Raw genomic sequence first — 20,730 nt, 5'->3', positions numbered from 1 at the left:
CTGGACTGCACTTTACTGACAGCTGTTTCCACTATTCTGTCCATTATCACTGTATGTAAATATGGAGGGACAAAAAATCAGAAACAGCTCTCAAGATAATGCAGTCCAGTAGCAGACCTCTGCAAACTACAACCTCAGTAATAAACACAGAATTCAAGTGACACATTCTCCACAATGTCAACACAAACTGAACATTATAAACTTTATTAAAAGGGAGAATTTATGGCAGAGCAGCTGACCTGAACTGCATCAGACTGGACAGCTGGAGCTGAGGAAGTGACACTGAGTGTATAGCATATGTGTGTGTGTGTGTGTGTGTGTGTGTGTGTGTGTGTGTGTGTGTGTGTGTGTGTGTGTGTGTGTGTGTCTGGGTCACTCACTGTCCGTCAAGTTGTGGTGTGTTGATACCAGAGGTGTGGACTTGAGTCACATGACTTGGACTCGAGTCAGACTCGAGTCATAAAGTCTTAATTTACATTAATTACATTACATTACCAGACGGTGATTCTGCTTTACAATTTGATTTTATGACTGCAGGATCAAAAACGTTTTCCCAGGTAGTGTGTTTTGTTAAATTAGAAGACAGTAACAAAATAAGAATGGAGCAAAAAAAAAAAAAGTTTTTATAAATAAATACAGATTTTAAAAGCATACATGATATGTTTATTACTCTGTTGTTAAAAGGACTCGAAAGGACTTGAAACTCAAACTGCAGGACTTGGGACTTGACTTGAGACTTGTCAGTCTTGACTTGGGACTTGACTTGGGACTTGAGGGCAAAGACTTGATACTTACTTGTGACTTGCAAAACAATGACTTGTCTTAGGAGTATTTTTTTTTTTAATTTTGAGAGCTCATTCAACTCTGTGAAATCTGAAATGACGCACTTTGTTGGAGGAAGTTTTATGTTGTCTTGTTGACCTAAATAGCCCTTTAAATAAAATATAACCATCCCCACCCCCATACATTAAAGTTTGTGTGGAAATATTGATTTTCAGTCCAAATAAATATTGATTTTCAGTGGTTCTCACAATGCTACAGGTGTTTTGTTATTACAGGTGTGGTTATGTTGCAGGTGAGGGCCCTAAAGCAGAGGTAAGTTTTTTGAAGATTATAAATATCATTTTATATTTCCCCAGTGTCCAAAACTACTAAAACAAATACTTGAGTGTAAGTGTAAAGACTAAAATGTTGATATTTCTTATGTTTTATGCAGCTAAAACAGCCTGGAGGTCGAATAATACACACAGAAACACCTGTGGGTACAAAATGTGTCCAGGACATTGAAAACATATCATCATGTTCATGTTTACCTGGCTGTCCCCATTAAACTAGAAAAAGTCATTAAACAGTAAACAGTGTTAATCATGTATTTAGAGATGCTAAACATTAAATGGGTCAAACTGACCCCAAAGATAATTAGTAGGAAAGTTAAAAATGATCTTTTTGTCCATAACCAACAGGACCTACATACACACTTTTGATACTGTTTTCCCCACAGGTTTATGAAATACATTTATTTACTTAGCATATAAACAAAACACCTTTATCTCATTAATTCTTAAACAAACTTGGCATTTGTCAAAGAATATGCAATTCTGGATTTTAAACTCATTATTACTCCAGATAGAGTAGATATGAATAGAAATATATTTTTAAATGCACTTATAGATATATTAGGAATTTAACTAGAGAGTCAGTAGATATTAGAATGAATATATATGTTGTTTTAAATGTACTTACAGATACATCAGGAAATGACAGCCAGTTATCTCTGGGTGTAGAACACTATGGCAATTAAATTATAGCAATATATACTGAATTATAGTGAGAGAAAATGAGTGTATTACAAATAAAATCCTGGAGCTTTCCTTTAAAATCTTGTATATTATCTATTCAGTTGGTTTTAGTTTGATGCAGATGAAACAAAGGGTTTTTTAGGGAGTTGTTCCTCATCCGATGTGAGGGTCTAAGGACAGAGGATGTTGTTTTTCCTGTAAAGCCCTTTGAGACAAATTTGTAATTTGTGATTCTGGACTATATAAATAAATAAAATTGAATTGAAGCAAATGTGTGGAGAGAATGGAGAGTTCTCGTCACGTTCGGCTGGGGATGAAGACTTTAATCTGTCATTTATCTATTTCTTCTCTGTCAGTGGATTAATCTGCTGTTTGTTTCAGCGCTGCATCCGGCTGCGACCTGATCAGCCGAAGTCCACAGGAAAAAAAAGTGGAGCTTAAAGAAGAAAACACGTGTAAAATGGAAATCTTTATTTTACAGGGACGAGGCGGCGCTGACACACACTTCTGTCAGTCCGTGTGGAGCGTCAGAGAGCGGCGACAGCAAGGCAACAACAAAAATCAGCAGGTTTTCATGAGCTGGAGCTGAAAAACAGTTTGAGGGTGTTGCTGTAGATGGCGCTGGCGAGCTCGACCGGATCCTCTCCCCTGGCCGCCGCCATCACCTCCAGCACCTGTCTGCAGGACAGGGCAGAGGATCACATGTTTTCATTACGCAACACAACTCAGGTGTGCATGAAGAAAAGCACCACAGATTTGGTCCACTTTTAGACAAAAACATCTATATTCATATTCATATTTTTAGAGGAAAAAATACAGCTGTTTTCATGTTATTTTCCTATGTGAGCTGGAAAGTAGATCCGACAGAGAGGGTCTGAAGGATACCTGATGGTACTTTCAAAAATAATTTCTAATTACACAGAAAATGGGCACCGGGACTTGTTGTTTTGTTAAAACGTCATAATCCTCTCTGCTGGCGTTGGTTTCTGTGTTAAAGGTGTGATTCTGAGCGGAGGGATACAAACCCAGTGTTGTGGATCAGCTGATGAGGAGATTTCACCTCCATGTCACACTCAGGAAACTTTCTACCAAAGTTCAGTTTGGTTTTAAAACCGTCTTTGTGAGTCAAGCAATTGACCCGTTATTTGAACTTTTCTGTCTTGTGACGTTAATCAGTTCTTGCCAATTAATAATTTCACCTCGTTGATACTTTTACAAATAATTGTAAAGTTAATTTGCATCTTTTGGCCATTCATGTAGATTGTCATGTCACATTCAATCAGTATGTATTCATGCATTTTCTGATTAATTGTATTGACTTTGACAATGCTGATTTCTTTTATATTTGTAATTTTTATTTATTGTATTGGATGTACATATGGTTGTGTTGTGTTGCTATAATGAGAATGCGTTTCATTTTTACCTGTGATTACCTCAGACAGTTTAAGACTGTGAAAGTCTCCGAGGAGCTGCAGAGACGCTGCGTTTGGTTCCTTCATTCACAAACTGGAGTCAGACACTTTCCTGACTCATCTGCATCACAATCTTTATTATTATTATTATTATTATTATTATTTATTCTGCACTACACACACTTTTTAACATTAGTGCTCACATTTTTTATCTCTTTTTTACTATTTTAAGATTTTTAACTAAGTTGTTGGTTATCTGTTTGTCTTTTGGTGTGTATGTATTTATGTGTATTCATGAATGTGTCAATGTGTGTATGGACTGTGAGCTGCGAGATACCTGAATTTCCCAATGGGATCAATAAACTATCTATCTATCTATCTATCTATCTATCTTTCAGGGCCCTTATTCACAAAACACCTTAAGGGTAAAAGTGGCTCCTGACTTGCCGATTTAGGAGAAACTCTTAGAAAAAAAAAAAAAAAAAAAACCCGGCTGTGTCAGTCCTAATTTTCGATATGATAAATGACCCTGATACTGAGCTTTCAAAAACATCTTAAGGTCTTATGATTTCAGATGTTTTATCAGCCACGGTTGCTGCAGTATCTGGATAATAAAAGGCTGCTTATGTACATATTTTCTAATTGTTCAATGAGATACAGATGTGTTAGAGGCTGAACATCTGCTTGATCGGTCTTTAAGTTGTTCTGTGTGAAGGTTCCATGTTTTATTTTCAGATCTTTAGGTGGCTTTAGTGACATGTAAGAGAGCTCTTAGTGGTAAAATAAGATGTTTTCTGAATACGGGTCCAGGTTTGTGGTATACTGATGACAAACTGTTTAAAAACTAAAAAAATGATCTCAGCTCTAACACCTGGCGCTCTGTCAGCTTTATTACATCGGCAGAAACTTGGCCTAAGTGAGGAATTAGAAAAAAAAAGAAATATATAACTCCTGCTTACACGATGTGGCAGGGCTCGTTGCGGTCCTTCAGGCAGTGCCCCGCCTCCCACTTCTTCTTCGTGGGAAATGTGGTTTTGACGTGCTTGGAGCCGGCGTGCGTGTTCTTCACGCCGCACCACGGAGCGTCTGGGACGAAACAAGACAGATTTTTATTTATTTATCCCACGTGTCTGAAATCAGCAGGAAGTCTGACGAGTCTCACGCAATTTAGCAAATCTAATTTTCATAATAATAATAACATCCAACACACTACAGCTGCAGACCTGTGAACAAGCTACGGCTGCAACGGTTACTCGAATAATCGATTAGTTGCCAACGACTAAATTAATCGCCAACTACTTTGATAATTTGAGTGATCGTTTTGAGTCATTTTTAATTAAAAATTCTCCAAATTCTCTGATTCCTGCTTCTCAAAAGTGAAAAGGGAATATCCTCTGTTTTCTTTAGTCCTTTGTGACCATAAACTAAATATGTTTGGGTTGTGAGCTGCTTAGTCGTCACTTGAGGACGTTGCCCTGGGCTGTGGGAAAATGTGATCGACATCAGATCAAAGAACTAATCGATTAATCAAGAAAATAACTGGAGGATTAATCAATAATGACAATAATCGTTAGCTGCAGCTCTGGAACGGGCTGCGAGGTCTTTCCAACAAGCGCTGGTTTTCAACAGGATGGCCCAGTTTATCACTCAGGCTCTGATGGAGTTTCTATTTGATTCACCATTTAGCAGCCAATTATCCAATTATCACTCCTTAACTGATAAATTGTGTTTTTGATTTATCAATTAACCTTAACTTTCCTTCTTCGTCTGAGCAGCACCAGAACAAGATCATAAAGCAACCAAAATGTCCTTTCAAGAGCAGTTTGGTGTTTGTTTTTTCAAAGGAAGAGTCATAATATCACTTCAATTCAAACAGAACTCCTGTTTGATTTACCTGCTAATGAACATATTTGGTCAGTTACCACAAAAACCGTATCAAAACCTTTATTCACCAAATACAACATATAATGAATTTCTCTTGGCTCAGATGTCAAGTTAAAACCTAATGAGAAACATAAAGTTGTAAAAATGTACAGCACTATAATATAATATAATTATATAGTTATACAAGAGTTAATTAGCAGAGTGTGGAGTGCAGGTGAGTGTCAGGTTGGGTGAAACGCACCTGTTTCTATCATCAGCCTCTCAGTGGGGATCGACTTCATGGCTTCAATGTTGGCCTCCGTTTTCAAGGAGCTGAAGACAGAACAAAAATCTGTTTTATGAAGTGATAGTCTCATCTTCAGTGTCCAAATCTGGTTTTTCTTCAAACAGGGTAAAATAATCTGCCAGCGGGATGAGATAATCCCACTTGTTTCCAACGCTGATCAGCTTGTTTGCAGGATTTTCTTGAATCAAGCATCATTTCCTTGATCCTCGAGGCTGATCTGAGTTTTTCTGCCTCGTTTCAACACATTTAGACTGAAACAAGTGAAACTGCACTGGAGACAGGTGGGACTATATTTTGTGTTTCATCACCACACGTCAGCGTCTCCTCACCAGCCGTTGATTCCGATGTAAAGGTCCAGCTCGATGAGCGCAGCGGCCTCTTCTGCACTTCCATCAAACGAGTGAACCTGACAGGAAAAATAACTCAGCATGTTGATGCTGTGTTTTTATTTCCACAAACCACTCCAAAAACCAAAATGTGTTTCCCGTAAAAACAATATTTCTGTCTTTGTTTCATCTCAGTTTCTTGTCGGGGAACAAAACAACACGATCATTTCACGTTTTATGAGTTTGCGTTAGGAGGATGCTGCTTTTCACATGTAGGAAAGAAAAAAAAAGATATATACACATACATATAAAAACTGCATCTTTGTTATCAGAATCAGAAATGCTTTATTGATCCCTGAGGGGAAACTGGGTCTGCTGCAGCTGCTCTCATTCACAGAAGAATTTAATTAAAAGAAATAGAGGAGAAATACGAAATATATTAAAATATGTGTTTGCTAAAGTGGCGATTGTTTCGATATTTATGGAAGAAATTTTTAAAAAGTGATTATAGTTTCAAAAGACTAAAAACTGTTGTCCTCAAAAACAGCAAATCTTCAACCAGTTCCTTAATTTAATGTTTTTTTTTCTGTTTTCTGTTTGTTCTGCACATTTTGTTTTGGATTAATACTCTTCATGTATTTTGTGCTTTTAAAGATATGAAGCTGATGATAATGAGGTGATGTCAGTGATGATGACGATGAAATGAAAAAATGTGCTCACCACTCCTCCGACACATCTGTCTCGGTTCCTCTTCATGATGTCTGCCGAAACAGAAAAAAATAAATAAATCAATAAAATCAAACTCAGATCGATGCTTTGCTGTAAAATCCTTCAGGCTGGATCTGACGAACCCACGAAGGCCTGATGGGAGTTCCTGCAGTGGAGGAACATGGGCAGCCGGCTCTCCTCTGCCACGTCAAACTGCTGCTCGAAGAACCTGAGAGGAACCCAGAATCACATCAGTGTGACAGGATGCATATTATAGGGAAAAAAAAACAAAAAACAAAAAAAACAAGGAATGCGACATTAATGAGATTTTCTTCTTCTTGTGGTCATCACAGTCATACAGAGCCCCCGTGGGGTCATGATGAGATTTATTTTTTGCATTCTCTCGTGTTACTTTTACGCTCGGTCACGTTAAATTTGTTGTTGTCTCACAAAAATAACAATGATGATGCTGTGGTATTCTGGGCAGATTGTAGAAGTAATTCTGAGCCTAAAAATATCCACACTGTAGAGGGTAGCAAAAGTAAGAAAACTCATAATGAGCAACATAAATCTAGACGGACCTCACAGTACTAATGTTTAGAAGACTGGACTGTATTTTTTAAATCTGCATGGACATCACATCAGTAAGCCTTGAAAGACTAGACTATCCCTTTTTTAAGGTGCACAGACAGGACAGTAGCATGCTGGACTATGCTCTTTTAATGAGCTTGAGCAGGGCCGTAGCGAGGTTTAAGAAGGCCTGACTATACTTTTAAATGAATAGACATCCACCTGCACTGATCACAAAAATGTCTTTCTTGGCTTTGTCAATTCAAAGCCTAACCTATTTTGAGTGTGGCCAATTAGCCCTCTTCTTATCTAGAAAAGTGGCCATAAAGAATCGGCCGGCATCCAAAATCTACAAGCCCAAAGGTAAATATGGCCCAATTAGGAGCTTTTATCTCACCGACTGGCCGTGCGCTGACACCCTGGGATAACAGAGGAGCTCTTTGAGTGAACAAACTTGCTGACAAAGAAAAATAGTAAGGGTGGGCACCCAGGAATCGGAAAACATATGAACAGGTGAAGGAACTGAATATGTCAGTCGTCTTCCTCGGTGACTGACTCACTGTTTGTTTCCATTTGAGATCTCGGATGAAAATAAACCTGCCTGCTTAAGATTCTGCCTGATTCTCAGTCTTGATTTCTGGAAGCCTCCAAGATTTTTATTGGTGTTTTTGGTACCAAGTTTAAGAAGTTTTTTGCAGCCAATCTGGCCTGATTTGGACCGAAGTTTTCCACATCAAGATGATGGCCAGAAACTGAAATGGCTCTTTGAAACTGAAGTATTTAAGACGGCAAACAGAAGGCAGCATATTTTGTTGAATTAAGGTGTCTGGATTTGGATTTGACTTTGAATTCCTGATTTATTCTGATGATTATTTTTGTTGTTGTTGTTGTTGTTGTTGTTGTATGTTTGAGCATGGTTTGCAATGTGTGTCTTGCGAGTCCATATGGGCTGGGCTTCTGTAATTAAAGCATGACACTCAAATAAAATAATCAGTCAAATCCTTGTGTGTGCATACACACTTGGCGAATCAAAGCTGATTCTGATTCGGATAACTTTTGCGCTCTCTTGCAGTGATTTTCTACTTTTCTACCTGCGTTCTGTAGAAGTGTCTTGATGTGAGAATGTGTTTAAGTTTCCTCTCATTAATCACATAAACGTCCGGCTCAAAGCCAAATTCAATCAGCTGATCCCGACTGGAGCGAAGTACACAGACGGCTCAGAGGGAACCGAAGTATGAAAGTATCACGAGAGAACCCAAAACATATCGATGGGGAACGCAAAAAAAAAAAAAAAACTAAGTCTCATCAGAAAAGTGCATCTGAGACGTGATCGGCTCTGGTTTCTGTGTTAACTTTGATCAATTCTCTTCGTGTTGAGTAAAACGTTGCAGTGCAGCTTTAACTTCCCCGTGCTGAGAGAAGAAACTCACCTGAGCTGAGTCTCTTTGGGACAAAACTCCAAGCGGTCGAAATCTGGAACAGCAAAAAGAAAAGTTTTAACAGTTTTGACACCACGACTCCACTGGAAATACCAGGAAACATCAGAGAGATTTAAAAACTCACCGAGGCCACACTCTCCCACAGCCACCACCTTCCCCCGGTGAGCCGCCGCCAGCTCGCCCAGACCAGACAGGTAGAGCTCAGAGCCGCTCCGCTCAAACTCCACACAGCGAGTGGGGTGACACCCGACCGTGCTGAAGAACTCCTCTGCATGGGGAGGGAGAGGGAGGCAGGGAGACAGGGAGGAGGGGAGACAGGGAGGCAGGGAGGCAAGGAGACAGGGAGACAGGGAGGCAGGGAGGAGGAGACAGGGAGGCAAGGAGACATGGAGACAGGGAGGCAGGGAGGAGGAGACAGGGAGGCAAGGAGACATGGAGACAGGGAGGCAGGGAGACAGGAGGCGGGGAGACAGGAGGCGGGGAGACGGGGAGGAGGGGAGAGGGAGGCAGGGAGACAGGGAGGCAAGGAGGCAGGGAGGCAAGGAGGAGGAGACAGGGAGGCAAGGAGACAGGAGGCGGGGTGACAGGGAGGCAGGGAGGAGGAGAGAGGGAGGAGGGGAGGCAAGGAGACAGAGAGACAGTGACAGTGAATGTGAATGTGTCTGCATTTGACAGCACACACACACACACACACACACACACACACACACACACACACACACACACACACACACACAAACTGAAGCTTATTGTTTTAAGTTTTGCACTTTGACAGAGCCAGGCTAACATTTCCCATAGACTTCAAGTCTTTATGCTAAGCTAACAGGGAATGCTGCCCATAGGAAGTGAACCAGTGGACGTCCAGAGAAGAAAAAGGTGTCCAACATCTGGTCTCAGTCTGGGGAAGTCGGGAAAAGGGGATTTTGCCAAAAACATTGGAGATTTCCTTTAATTTTTTTTTTTCCTGGAGCAGTATTCTACCTCTACTGCAGTAAAATACCAGCAGCAGTATTCCCTCTGCAGTAAGAATCTGCAGTAAGAATCTGGACACTTCAGAGTCAAACCCCACGTACACGTACCACAAACCCAGCCTCACCTCGGGTCTCAGCGAGCCTCAGAGCCTCCCTGCTGTCCTCCAGGCTTCCTCCTGTGATCAGGAACTGAAACACAGCAGCAGACGTCACAGCGTTACATGTGCCGACTGCAAACCATTAAAGGGACAGTTTGGAGAGTTTTTCTGACTGGTGGCTTTCTTCAACCAACAGAACAGTTTCAAGTAGTCGTCTGAGACTCAGCAACAGAAAATAAAGAGGGAAGACATTATGGCTATTGTGGGCGTTTTATATTGAGTTTAAAATGTTTTTTTGCTTGTTTTTTTGGTCAGCTGACCCTGTTTGCTGCTGCTGTTATTACCTACATTCATGTCCATGCTACCATGTAGGCTTTTGATCTGTAACTCAAAACAACCTCAAATAAAAAAAATCACCAATTGAGGAATCCTTTCAATTTACAAAACTACCAACAGCAAAAAATATAAGGTTGCATTAGTCTCTATATTAAACAGTTTCATTAACTAAATCCTCCCATGTCAGATCTATTGATGAATTTATTTCTCTCTCTGCTTGTTAAAATGCTTAAAACATCACATTTAACTGATACGCGTGTGGTTTACCTTTTGGACCCCGGTTTTCACAGCCCTGTCGATGATCTGATCAAAGTCATCTGTGGGAAAATAAAAAGCCCACAGTCTTCTCAGACAAGCGTCAACAACTTGCACATGAGAAATGATAGAAGAGCAGAGAAATCGGTCCAGCTGTGCTCACCGTCATGTTTCTGTTTCCCTCGGTAGACTCCTCTGAACATGGGATCTGTCAGGTTCACACCGATATCTGTGGAGGGACAGCCGCGTCACCATCAGCACCATTAAGGCTGGGACAAGGTGCCAATCTCCCGGTTCGATACCATCACAACACCTGGGTACCAACTCGACATGTATTGTGATTCAATATTATGATTTATTGTGCTTTTTGTTTATTGAATCCTCCTCCAGTCTGTGTCTGTAAAGTCTGATGAGGCTGTGATTCTCCTAGAGGTCACTAGAGGTCATTTTCTCCAGCGACGTCCAGTGTGACAAAAGTCTCTGGCTGCAGTGAAATGGCTGCTATGGGGGCCAACATCATCACACAGGAATCAAATGTGGCTCATTGAATCCACAAGAGTCTCAGCTTTCCAGTCAAAGCCAACTGATGCAGCTCCAAGACTGTTTAGGCCCCAGTCTGCACACACACACCATTTTACAACAGGCCACAAGAACACATGTGGACTGCAGGCTTTGGGGCCCAAACTGCATGGGATTAGCAGAAGGTGGGCGTGTCTGCAAAGGGGAGAGAACCCATTTTCATTCACACATCTGGAGGTCAGAGGTCAGAGGTCAAGGGACCCTGCTGGAAACGGCCAGTGTTAAAAAACATAAAAAAGCACAACAATACTTAAGAGAATCATTTTTTTCCCCTCACCATGATAATCATCATCACTGTGATGCTGCCTGTGTGCAGGGCGGCACTGCCAGGGTTTGGGGTTCAACTCCCTGATGCAAGCAAGACACTTACACCACAGGGTTAAGGATTTGATTCCTAAATGGATCATACATTACACTGCCAAACAAACAAACAAACAAACAAAAAACTCCACCTAAAGAATTCATTAAGTGCTCAAATTTAGTTTTTCTTCAAACAAGGAAAAAAAATCTGCCATTAGGATGAGATAATCCCACTTGTTTCCAACGCTAATCAACTTGTTTCCACAATTTTCATGAATCAAGTGTCATTTTCTTCTTTCTTCTGCCTTGATTCAACACATTTATACTGAAATTCCTGAAACAAGTCAAACTGCATTGGAGACAAGTGGGTTTATCTCATCCCACTGGCAGGTTTTTGCACTTGGTCTGAGAAAAAAAAAAAAAAAGATCAACATATTAACAGTGTTAAAGGCCAGACAGGAGTACATGTCAGCTCCCTGCCTCACTGAGTGCTGTGCTGTCACTATCACACTGTTAGCAAAGCAGCTAACCGGCTAATAAACATGCAGCTTGCTCTGTTTCCAGGAGGCCACCGGCTGCAGCTGCACATTTGACAGTCATGCGCCTTGTTGCTGCCTTTATCGGCGTCAAAATATTTCCATGTGAGTGTGTCTTACCGATGAATTTGTACTGGGCCATCGCTGTTTGACTGAAGCTCCTGACGAGAGATAAACACGCCGCTGCTCTGGCCAAACCCATGCTGCTGGGCTACCGTATTAACTGCGCTATGAGGGCATCAACTTTCTGAATTATTTACTATCCGTGCATTTAACCCCCTGAACCCCAAACCCGATAGAAAGACATGTATTTTTTTTAAAAATCGCCAAAATTCAACCGTTTATCATAGCTGGAAGCTTTAAAAACCCATTTTTTCGTCGGAATTTGAATTTTCCGACGGTCCCTGAATGCAACATGTCCGACTACCGTTTAGCGGTAGAAAAAAGGACGAAACTAAGGCTAAAAAAGTGATTTTTACATTCGAATCATTTTATTATACATGCTTCATTCAACAATTCGCCAAAAAATAGACGTTTACTCAATCCAGATCATTCAAAAAACAGAAAATTCTGCGGTCTTCAGCGGATCTGAGACATCTTGATTGATTCAGGTGAGCCCAACAGTCGCGTAACAAAAATTCACTGAATGTCAGTGTGTAGGCAACAGTAGTAACATGGAAGGGCACCAGGCAGTAAAAACGCCTAGGTTTATACAGGTTGGAAAAATGTTAATATTTCAGGAAATAAATCATGTGAAGCCCTACTTTTTTTTTTCCTGGATCAGTGACACTTGTGGGCACCTGAAAAAATGTTCTGTACATTTATTCCAGTTTTTCTCGATTTTTGTAAAATAAATTATCCAAAAAAATCAGTTTGCCCTTTTTATTTTTTTATTATTTATGGCACTATAACTCTTTCATACAGTGTGAAAGACATTTTTTATTAATGGCTTCAGGTGATAGCCACAGCTGTGCTGCTTCCATAGAGGTGCAGCAGAAAAACAAGCCCACAGTGAGCCAAAATGTGGGGGGAGCAGAAAACACCCCAAACTGCTTGGGGTTCAGAGGGTTAAAGCATAATCGACATTATTAAATGGGAAAATAATCTTTTCAGTCATTATCGCTGCCACTTGTAATCATAATGTGGCCCAAGAGAGCGGCACACGATTAAATATTTTTTGCGCATTTTTAGCTGTCAAACTACTAACGGTCAACACGCCGAGCTCCCACAATCCCCCGCGCTCGGTGGGAAGGTGACAGGGGACGGCAAAGATGGCGTCTGCGTATCTGACTCACCAGCAGAAAGTCCTGCGGCTCTACAAGAAGTCTCTGCGGCACCTGGAGTCCTGGTGCATCTTTAGGTGAGTGGAGCCTTTAGTCGTTACACTTTACCTGCGAGTTCAATAAAATAAAAATAAAAAACACACACAGCGTCTCGGTGGAGTCAGTTTGCAACGCCGCTCTCCCCGGCTAGCTGCATGCTAAATGCTAACGGCTAGCCGCTAGGTCACTCATCCCACAAGTCAAGAGAAAAGTGGCAAAAACAGCCACTGAATCCCGTCAAAAAGTAATTTAACATGGTTCTATTAACGTAAATATAATGATATGGTAAACAAAACAATAATAATAAAGATAGGAGTTATAATTACCGAACGTTTATTTACTGCGGATCAATGAATAACAACACAGCAGCTTTTTTTTTTTTTTTTTTTTTGATCGATTTGTAATGTAACCCTACAAAACACAAAGAGATAATAATATTTCAGCTGTTCATCCTGTTGCCCAGTTCAAAGTGTACAGCCGCTTCATTAACAGTGGAATATGAAAGCAGTTTAATCCACATAATCTGCTCTAATTCACTGTTTTGGTGTTTTAGACTGTGGCTGTCTGTATATAAATGTCATCTGCCAAGGCTGGGATGATATCAGGGTTGCCAGATCTGTGAGACAAAAGCAGCCAAACAGCAACTCAAAACCAGCCCCAAACCCGCCCAACTTGGTATAAAAACGGCCCAAAAATCAGCCCAATCCCAGAACTAAAAATATGCCCATAAAAATCCATATATGTTGCTTTTAAAGTCCAACAGCATTGCTATAATTGCAAAATGCACTATAATATCTATAAAATAACATCATAAACATTAAAGGCAATTTCCCAGGCAAAGGCAATTGGAAATCGTTTCAGCTCACCTGTTAAATTGCTGGCTGTCTCCAACATAAAAAAGAACGGGAAAAAACTCCATTAACTTGAACTATTCAGTTTCTTTTTCGACATGTTGAGATCCCTCGCCCTGGTCCCTGTCATACAGAACTGTATTGAACAAGGCCCGCATCTCTCTGGTGGGCTCAAACTCGTGGCAGCAGATTTCATTAGTCATTCAGAATATAAATCTTTATTCATAGGCATTATTCATCATCTGTACGCCACAGGTCTGCCCAAGCCCAACCCGCGGACAAACTTTGTTACCCGCGGCAACACTTAAAAAGTAGCCCAATTTGGCGGAAAAAACGCGGACTTGGCAACCCTGGATGATATGCTCATATCCAGAGTCGATGCTATCACGATACACGGGTGCCTAGTTTGTGTTTGGAAAGTTTCATGAGGCTGTGATTAATTTAAAGGTCACCACTGGGCATTTTATACTGTGAGGTCCAGTTTTGACAAAAGTCTCTGCCTGCAGTGAAATGGCTGCTATGGGGGCCAACATCATCACACAGGAATCAAATGTGGCTCATTGAATCCACAAGAGTCTCAGCTTTCCAGTCAAAGCAACTGATGCAGCTCCAAGACTGTTTAGGCCCCAGTCTGCACACACACACCATTTTACAACAGGCCACAAGAACACATGTGGACTGCAGGCTTTGGGGCCCAAACTGCATGGGATTAGCAGAAGGTGGGCGTGTCTGCAAAGGGGAGAGAACCCATTTTCATTCACACAGCTGGAGGTCAGAGGTCAAGGGACCCTGCAGGAAATGACAGTTTTTCTGTTGCCAAACCTTAGGTTGCCCAGTTTCATGTGATACCAATATCTTTACTTTAAATCAGTGCAGTAACTTAAACAATTGATTTAAAAAAGGGGGTAAAAATGCTAGACTTAAGTGAATCAATTTTTTTCCCCACCCCTATGATCTGCCGGCTTTTGCCCTGATTCTTGCATTGGGTCAGCATAATGTCAGACTCCACTGGCTCTGCCTAAGCCATCACAGAGGAACTGGAGTGAACATGTAAATATTAGGGCTGTAGCTAATTTTCATTGTTTATTATTTTTTGATTACTCAGTTGTTGATTTCATCTAAAAAATGCCACTACAAGTTACCAGAGCCCAAATAAGGTCTTAAAATTGCTTCCTTAGTCTGATCAGCTGCTATAAAAAACTGAAAGCTTTGGATTTATAATCATAAGAAACATATTGCAGAAGAGCAAACAAATATTAGCTTTTATGAGGCTTTAACCAGAAAATGTTTGGTATTTGTTTTTTTTTAGCAGATAAAGGACTAAAACGTTGCTTCTCAGTTCTTGTTACTGGATCCAAAATCTTGTGTTGGTCGAGTGTGCTGTCTCAAGGATATCTACATCACAACACGAGATATTAAAAGTGTCAGAAACTGTTTACAGTGAGTGTGATGGTTCAACTTGTGACCTGCATTTTGTGTTTCTGAAATTTTGTTAATGCATACATGCATAACTTAATGTTTCTTCACTTTCTGTGTGTTCCTTTAGTGATTACAGTCCATTATCACGTAAAAGCCAAAACAAGGTCTGATTGCAGTTTGACTAACATGCTGAGATTGTCTTCATATCATTAAAAAATGAATACTTTGGGAGTTTTTTGGGCTGCTGGTCAAACTAAGGAAGACATTTGAAGACATCACTTTGGACTCTGATCACTTCCCGTCAGATTTGGTGATTGTTTTTCACAATTCATTGACAAAATGATCAATCAGATAGTTGAAAAAAAAAGACAATTGAAAGCCCTGCTTGCCTATATTTATCTGATCGTGTCTCAGTGTATGTGTGGTTACAGGAGACATACCCCCCCCCCTCCCCAGTGCTATTAATAATAGAACTGAAGTGCCTTGTGTTTCTGTCACAGGGACAAGTACCGCTTCTACGCCTGCCTGCTGCGCGCTCGCTTCGAGGAGAACAAGAATGAGAAGGACATGGTGAAGGCCACCATGATGCTGAAGGCCGGAGAGGAGGAGTTCTGGGCCAACCAGCACCCTCAGCCCTACCTCTTCCCTGACTCTCCCGGCGGGACGTCCTACGAGAGATATGAGTGCTACAAGGTGGGCGGCACATTGGAAAAAAGACCAGATGATTTTTATAAAAAGATAGTTGGATCGATAATCTTTATTGTCCACAGATGCAGGTTTTTGCCTTCAGCTTCACAAGTTAAAACACATCACAGTAAATCACAATCCATCTATAAATAATTAAAAACACAGCCTGCCGGGTACAGACAACAGTAAGAGACATGGCTTCAGTCTCATGCTGTTTCCCAGCTCAGCACAGTCACTGCGTTTGGTATGGAAGACTTTCTGTAATGGTTCTTAGTTGCTGCAGCGGCTCTATAGCGCCCTCCCAAGGGCAGTTTAATGAATTCTTCAAAGAGGGGAGGAACAGGATCAGACACACTTTGTTTCACCTGCATTTTACAGTATACACACCCCAGTTGTTCCTGCTCTTTGCCAATAATTTGCCTGGCCATGTTTATAACTCTGGAGACTATTTTTTATTCTGAGCGCCCAGGTGACCGCACCGTGTCCACATATTAAAACACTTTGAACAAAACGTCTGTGAACACATTTCCTCACTTATATCACATGAATCCAGTTTCCTGATGAGATACAGACGCTGCATTTTTGTTTTTGGTCAGAGATTTTACTGCATTTTTCCTGTAGTTGTGTGGCAATTTTCGAATATATTTTTGTGTTTCCTTGTGGCACTTTTGTCCTTTTCGGTCATGTGCGAGTCACAGGGAATATTCATAGTACCTGCATGCCGTCATTTCATTGCCACAGCCGTGTTGATGACAGTAGTAACAGCCTGTTATGCCAGAATCTCTCATCAGATGATAAAAACTATTTCACATGATCTCAAAGAATGACAGCTGCCTGCTGTAGCTGTCCTGTAATAAACTGTGAGGTGCATAGGAGTTTATAACCTTCTGTTTTATGTCGCAAAGCTGTGAAACTACCAGGGCAGGGATATTGCCAACAACTTCACAAAGTGTTACTCATCAGAATACATATTGTAGATTGATCATCTCCTACACAGACTTTAGTACGACTGCTGATTATTATAAACTGTTTACTGGTTAAGCAGAACAAGAACAATTAAGGCCCACAAAGATCTTAAAGTAAAATAAAATATTGTTTTTTGAGTTTTTGAAAGCAAAAAAAAATGTTTTAACTAAAACTGGGCCTTTTCTGTTCTCTCTTTCAGTGCAACAATAATGCACGTTCACTCATCTTTATCCCTCCTGTTAGCTTCAGGTTTACCAACTCCAGTATCTTAAACCTCCTGAAAAGCATTATAGTAAAAATTGTTACTCGAGTTTATGTGTCTTGTTGACTATCTAAATAGCCCCTTACACAAAACATAACCTAAGTTCTTGTGGGAATCAGGTGTTTCTCCCCCAAACGTCACATTAACTATCAGTGGTTGTGGTGCTGCTACAGGTGTGCTGATGTCAGGTGAGGCCCTAAAGAAAATTTGAGAAAGGTCAGTTTTTTTTTATATAAATGGCACAGTATAGCTCCTCAGTGTCATCCAGATCAGCTGAAGCAAATGTGTGTAAAGCCTAGTAACACCTACAGCTACAAAATGTGTCCAGGACATTGAAAATATGTTAATTTTAGTTTTACCCACTCGTTCCCACTAAATTAGGAAAAGCCAAGAAATATTAGGCCAACAAAAACAAAAGAAAACAATGTTAATTATGTATTTAGAGACGTTAAACACTGAATTGTATCGATATTGGACCATCTGTATTGAGACGCTCATCATATTGATCACAATATATTAGCATTTTTTTTTTTTTTTAAACTCTACCACAGCTGTAGAAACCTCTAAGCTGAGCTGTCTCCCTGCAGGTCCCGGAGTGGGTCCTGGACTTCTGGCACCCCTCGGAGAAGGCCATGTACCCCGACTACTTTGCCAAGAGGGAGCAGTGGAAGAAGCTGAGGGAGCAGAGCTGGGACAGAGAGGTGAGCCGGGCACCTCTCCACACACCACCTGGGACACACACCACCCGGGACACACACCACCCGGGACACACACCACCTGGGACACACACCACACTGCAAAAACTCAAAATCTTATCAAGAATATTTCTCTTATTTCTAGTCAAAATATCTCATTACACGTAAAATAAGACGTGAATTTTCACTTTTTCCACTGGCAAATTTTGCCAATGAAACAAGCACATTTTCAAGTGAAAATTCACTTGAAACAAGTGAAAATTGTCTAAAAACAAGTTATTTCTTAGGTGATCATGTCTTATTTTAAGTGTAATGAGATATTTTGACTAGAAATAAGACAAATATTCTTGGTAAGATTTTGAGTTTTTGCAGTGCGCCTGGGATACACACCAGGGTCGGACCACGTGGGTTTTTGAAAGCCGATGCCGATACTACAGTTTTAAAGCTGCTGGCGGCCAATATTGCATGCTGACGCTTGATGTTTTCATATTCAGTATTCAGCATTTCTCTGAGAATTTTCTTCACATCGGGGAGGAAAAGCTTTTGAAACAGCATGTTAGAACATCATGAAACACTAAAACTCTCCACTGACACCGACTGTGAAATTATTCTGGTGTTAGCAGCTCTTACAGGCATGAAGCAAGTGCACAACAGATTGAGGATTTAGTTAAAAAATAAATAAATAACAATACTAAAAGTAATTTTGTTGTCACTCTCCGCTGTGTTGACTGCAGTTTGTGGCAGACAGTGGACAGTTTGTGTTTTAACCCACCAGATGGCGCCACAGTTTCAGTGTAGGGTTTCTGCAGGCTGTCAGGCTCTTGTGAGAAGTCTGTTCCAGCCAGGGAAAGGCAGGGAATTTAATAAATCCTCTGGAAAACCTGTGGGTTTCTATGGAATTTTCTTAGCTTAAACTTAAAGAAATAAAAATGAACAGCTCATCTCCAAGTCAGCATTAATTTTCCATTATGTTCGCTGACTTAAAAATGCAATTCACAACTGTGTCCACACCTCAGATGATAAAGAAAAGGGGAGCCTTTCACATGGACCAGCGAAAAAGTAGACCTAGTAACAGATTATAAAAACTGTTGGAAATGATGTCGAATTTAGCAGAAGCAGCAGAGCATTTACAAAAAAGTTGGAATTTAAAAAAAAAAAAAAAAATATATATATATATATATATATATATAATTCAATATATATTGTCACTGCATGGTCTAAATCTTGGTCTCTTCTTCTCGGTCGCAGGTCGCCCAGCTGAAGGCCGAGACTCCAGCCGACGGCCCCAGGACCGAAGCTCTCCCTCCGGCCCGCAAGGAGGGCGAGCTCCCCCCTCTGTGGTGGCAGTTTGTCACCCGCCCCAGGGAGCGCCCCACATAAACGCCCCAACCAGTCACCCCGTCATGCCCTCATGCGGCGGCTGTGTCCCTTTCACCTCCTGGCCACGTCAGGGGAAACCCATCACAACATCAGGATCAGTTTATTGTAGAAACTGTGTGTGTGTGTGTGTGTGTGTGTGTGTGTGTGTGTGTCTGTAAAGCATGTCCGTGCTGTCAGAGTGGTTTGTGAGGAGGTGGGTGGATGCAGGGGGCTCACAGACACCACCTGCCTCAGCTCACAGTGACTTTGACGGAGGAGTCCTGGAGATGTACCACTTTCCCTGCAGGACCACAGCTGCTCCAATAAATAAATATATTATGACAATAACCTGTGTGTGGTGGTATTCTGACAAGTAGGCAACAACATCATTAACAGTTTGTATTTCACTGCAGTACCACAGGTTAAATGCCAGTTTACAGAGTGTTTGCAAGGCACTGCACACGGACACTAAGGATTAACTTTTATATCAAAATGCCACTGCAATTGGCTGATCTGTGGTTCCAGCCAGGTGATGTCACCACCTGGAACCAGCCAATAGCATGTCACTGATGCAGTGTCCTGATGTCCGCCAGCAGATGTCAGGCGTCACACAGATTGGGGTTTGGGGACTTTAATATTGATGTAATTTTTCTTTCCCTCATCTTTATCCACATTCTATTCAAGTTAGTTTTCACGGAGCTCAGAATTTTAGATTAAAAAGTGAAATGTACCAATCAGTAGAGTATAACACAGTAAAGGAAGTAATGCTATTTTCACTCTTTTCTGACATGTAAGTTGTTGACTTTTCTCAGTTTGTCCACAATGTGCAAAGAAAAGTGCAATAAAGCAGCTGTGAGTCAGACATCATGGTGAAAACAGGAAACAGAATTTAATGAATCATACGATATTAAACATGTATGCAGAAACTTTTTTCAACAATCAGTTTTGTTTCTCCACTAAAAGTCCAGAGAGCGACTGATTCATTGAAAACCTCATGGTTGTCTGAATGACACGGCTCTCTCACTGTGCAAGGAATGACCTGATCGAAATTCATGTTAGTTTGTGAAACCTAGCTCATATAATAGATTTTAAAATCTATCAAACTGTGCCACAATAAAACACAACAGAGGACATTCTTGGAGTAAACATGTCAAGCCAAATGTTAATATAAAGGGCTCTAGTTTCCCGGCGCAGCGCGGGGTGGCGCAGTGAGGCGAACCCCGCGCAGAGCTAGTTTCGACCGGCGAAACGGCAGAGGCGGACAGTGTCCAAGTTTCGCAGGCGGAGGTTCGCCGAGATGGGAGTGGCGGCGCAGCAGGGGGAGGTGCCGACAGATTCGGCTTGGCGCAGTGACAGTTTCGTGCCAAAAGGCTTCGCCGAGGTGCGCCAAAAGCTCGCCTCCTGAAACCACGTCTACTTTCAGCGCAAGGCGCAGCGGGGCTGGCACAGTGGAAGTTTGGCTGACAGGCGGGCAGTGCGCACACGTCTCCAAAACCTCACAGATTGTCAGGCACAGTAACAATGCAATAAATACCCACAAAAACACTATTCAATGCTACTATCTCAGTCAGCACATAAATGTATCTCCATATCGACTGTGCCGTCACAACTGATGTCAGATCAAAGGAGATTGGCACCTGTCAGTCAAACAGTGTGTCCCATACAGTGAT

At 41.2% G+C, this 20,730-nt stretch overlaps 2 protein-coding genes across 2 annotated transcripts; one reads left to right on the top strand and one right to left on the bottom strand.

Moving 5' to 3' along the window:
• Positions 1-2,253: 2,253 nt before the first annotated feature.
• Positions 2,254-11,758, bottom strand: tatdn1 (TatD DNase domain containing 1). Its single transcript, XM_030063793.1, has 12 exons — positions 11,620-11,758; positions 10,248-10,313; positions 10,097-10,146; positions 9,521-9,584; positions 8,549-8,692; positions 8,416-8,458; positions 6,559-6,644; positions 6,428-6,468; positions 5,711-5,787; positions 5,337-5,407; positions 4,171-4,297; positions 2,254-2,477 (listed from the first exon to the last, which is right to left on the bottom strand). Exons 1-12 carry the CDS (start codon positions 11,699-11,701, stop codon positions 2,372-2,374), a joined length of 957 nt encoding a protein of 318 aa, XP_029919653.1. The 5' UTR covers positions 11,702-11,758; the 3' UTR covers positions 2,254-2,371.
• Positions 11,759-12,702: 944 nt separating this feature from the next.
• ndufb9 (NADH:ubiquinone oxidoreductase subunit B9) lies at positions 12,703-19,408 on the top strand. The gene is made up of 4 exons (XM_030064241.1): positions 12,703-12,859; positions 15,592-15,784; positions 17,594-17,707; positions 18,950-19,408. Exons 1-4 carry the CDS (start codon positions 12,771-12,773, stop codon positions 19,079-19,081), a joined length of 528 nt encoding a protein of 175 aa, XP_029920101.1. The 5' UTR covers positions 12,703-12,770; the 3' UTR covers positions 19,082-19,408.
• Positions 19,409-20,730: the final 1,322 nt, after the last annotated feature.

The sequence above is a fragment of the Myripristis murdjan genome, chromosome 11, assembly GCF_902150065.1.
Source record: "Myripristis murdjan chromosome 11, fMyrMur1.1, whole genome shotgun sequence".
Taxonomy (NCBI): Eukaryota; Metazoa; Chordata; class Actinopteri; order Holocentriformes; family Holocentridae; genus Myripristis; species Myripristis murdjan.
This window is presented reverse-complemented; position numbering and strand designations above follow the sequence as displayed.

Coding starts and splice junctions, on each gene's coding strand:
- tatdn1 (XM_030063793.1), bottom strand. CDS start 11,701: ATGGGTTTGGCCAGAGCAGCGGCGTGTTTATCTCTCGTCAGGAGCTTC. Junction 8,693..9,520: donor GAGGCTCGCTGAGACCCGAG/GTGAGGCTGGGT, acceptor CTCCCCATGCAG/AGGAGTTCTTCAGCACGGTC. Junction 5,788..6,427: donor ACAGATGTGTCGGAGGAGTG/GTGAGCACATTT, acceptor TTTTCCTGTCAG/GTTCACTCGTTTGATGGAAG.
- ndufb9 (XM_030064241.1), top strand. CDS start 12,771: ATGGCGTCTGCGTATCTGACTCACCAGCAGAAAGTCCTGCGGCTCTAC. Junction 12,860..15,591: donor GAGTCCTGGTGCATCTTTAG/GTGAGTGGAGCC, acceptor TTTCTGTCACAG/GGACAAGTACCGCTTCTACG. Junction 17,708..18,949: donor AGCAGAGCTGGGACAGAGAG/GTGAGCCGGGCA, acceptor TCTCGGTCGCAG/GTCGCCCAGCTGAAGGCCGA.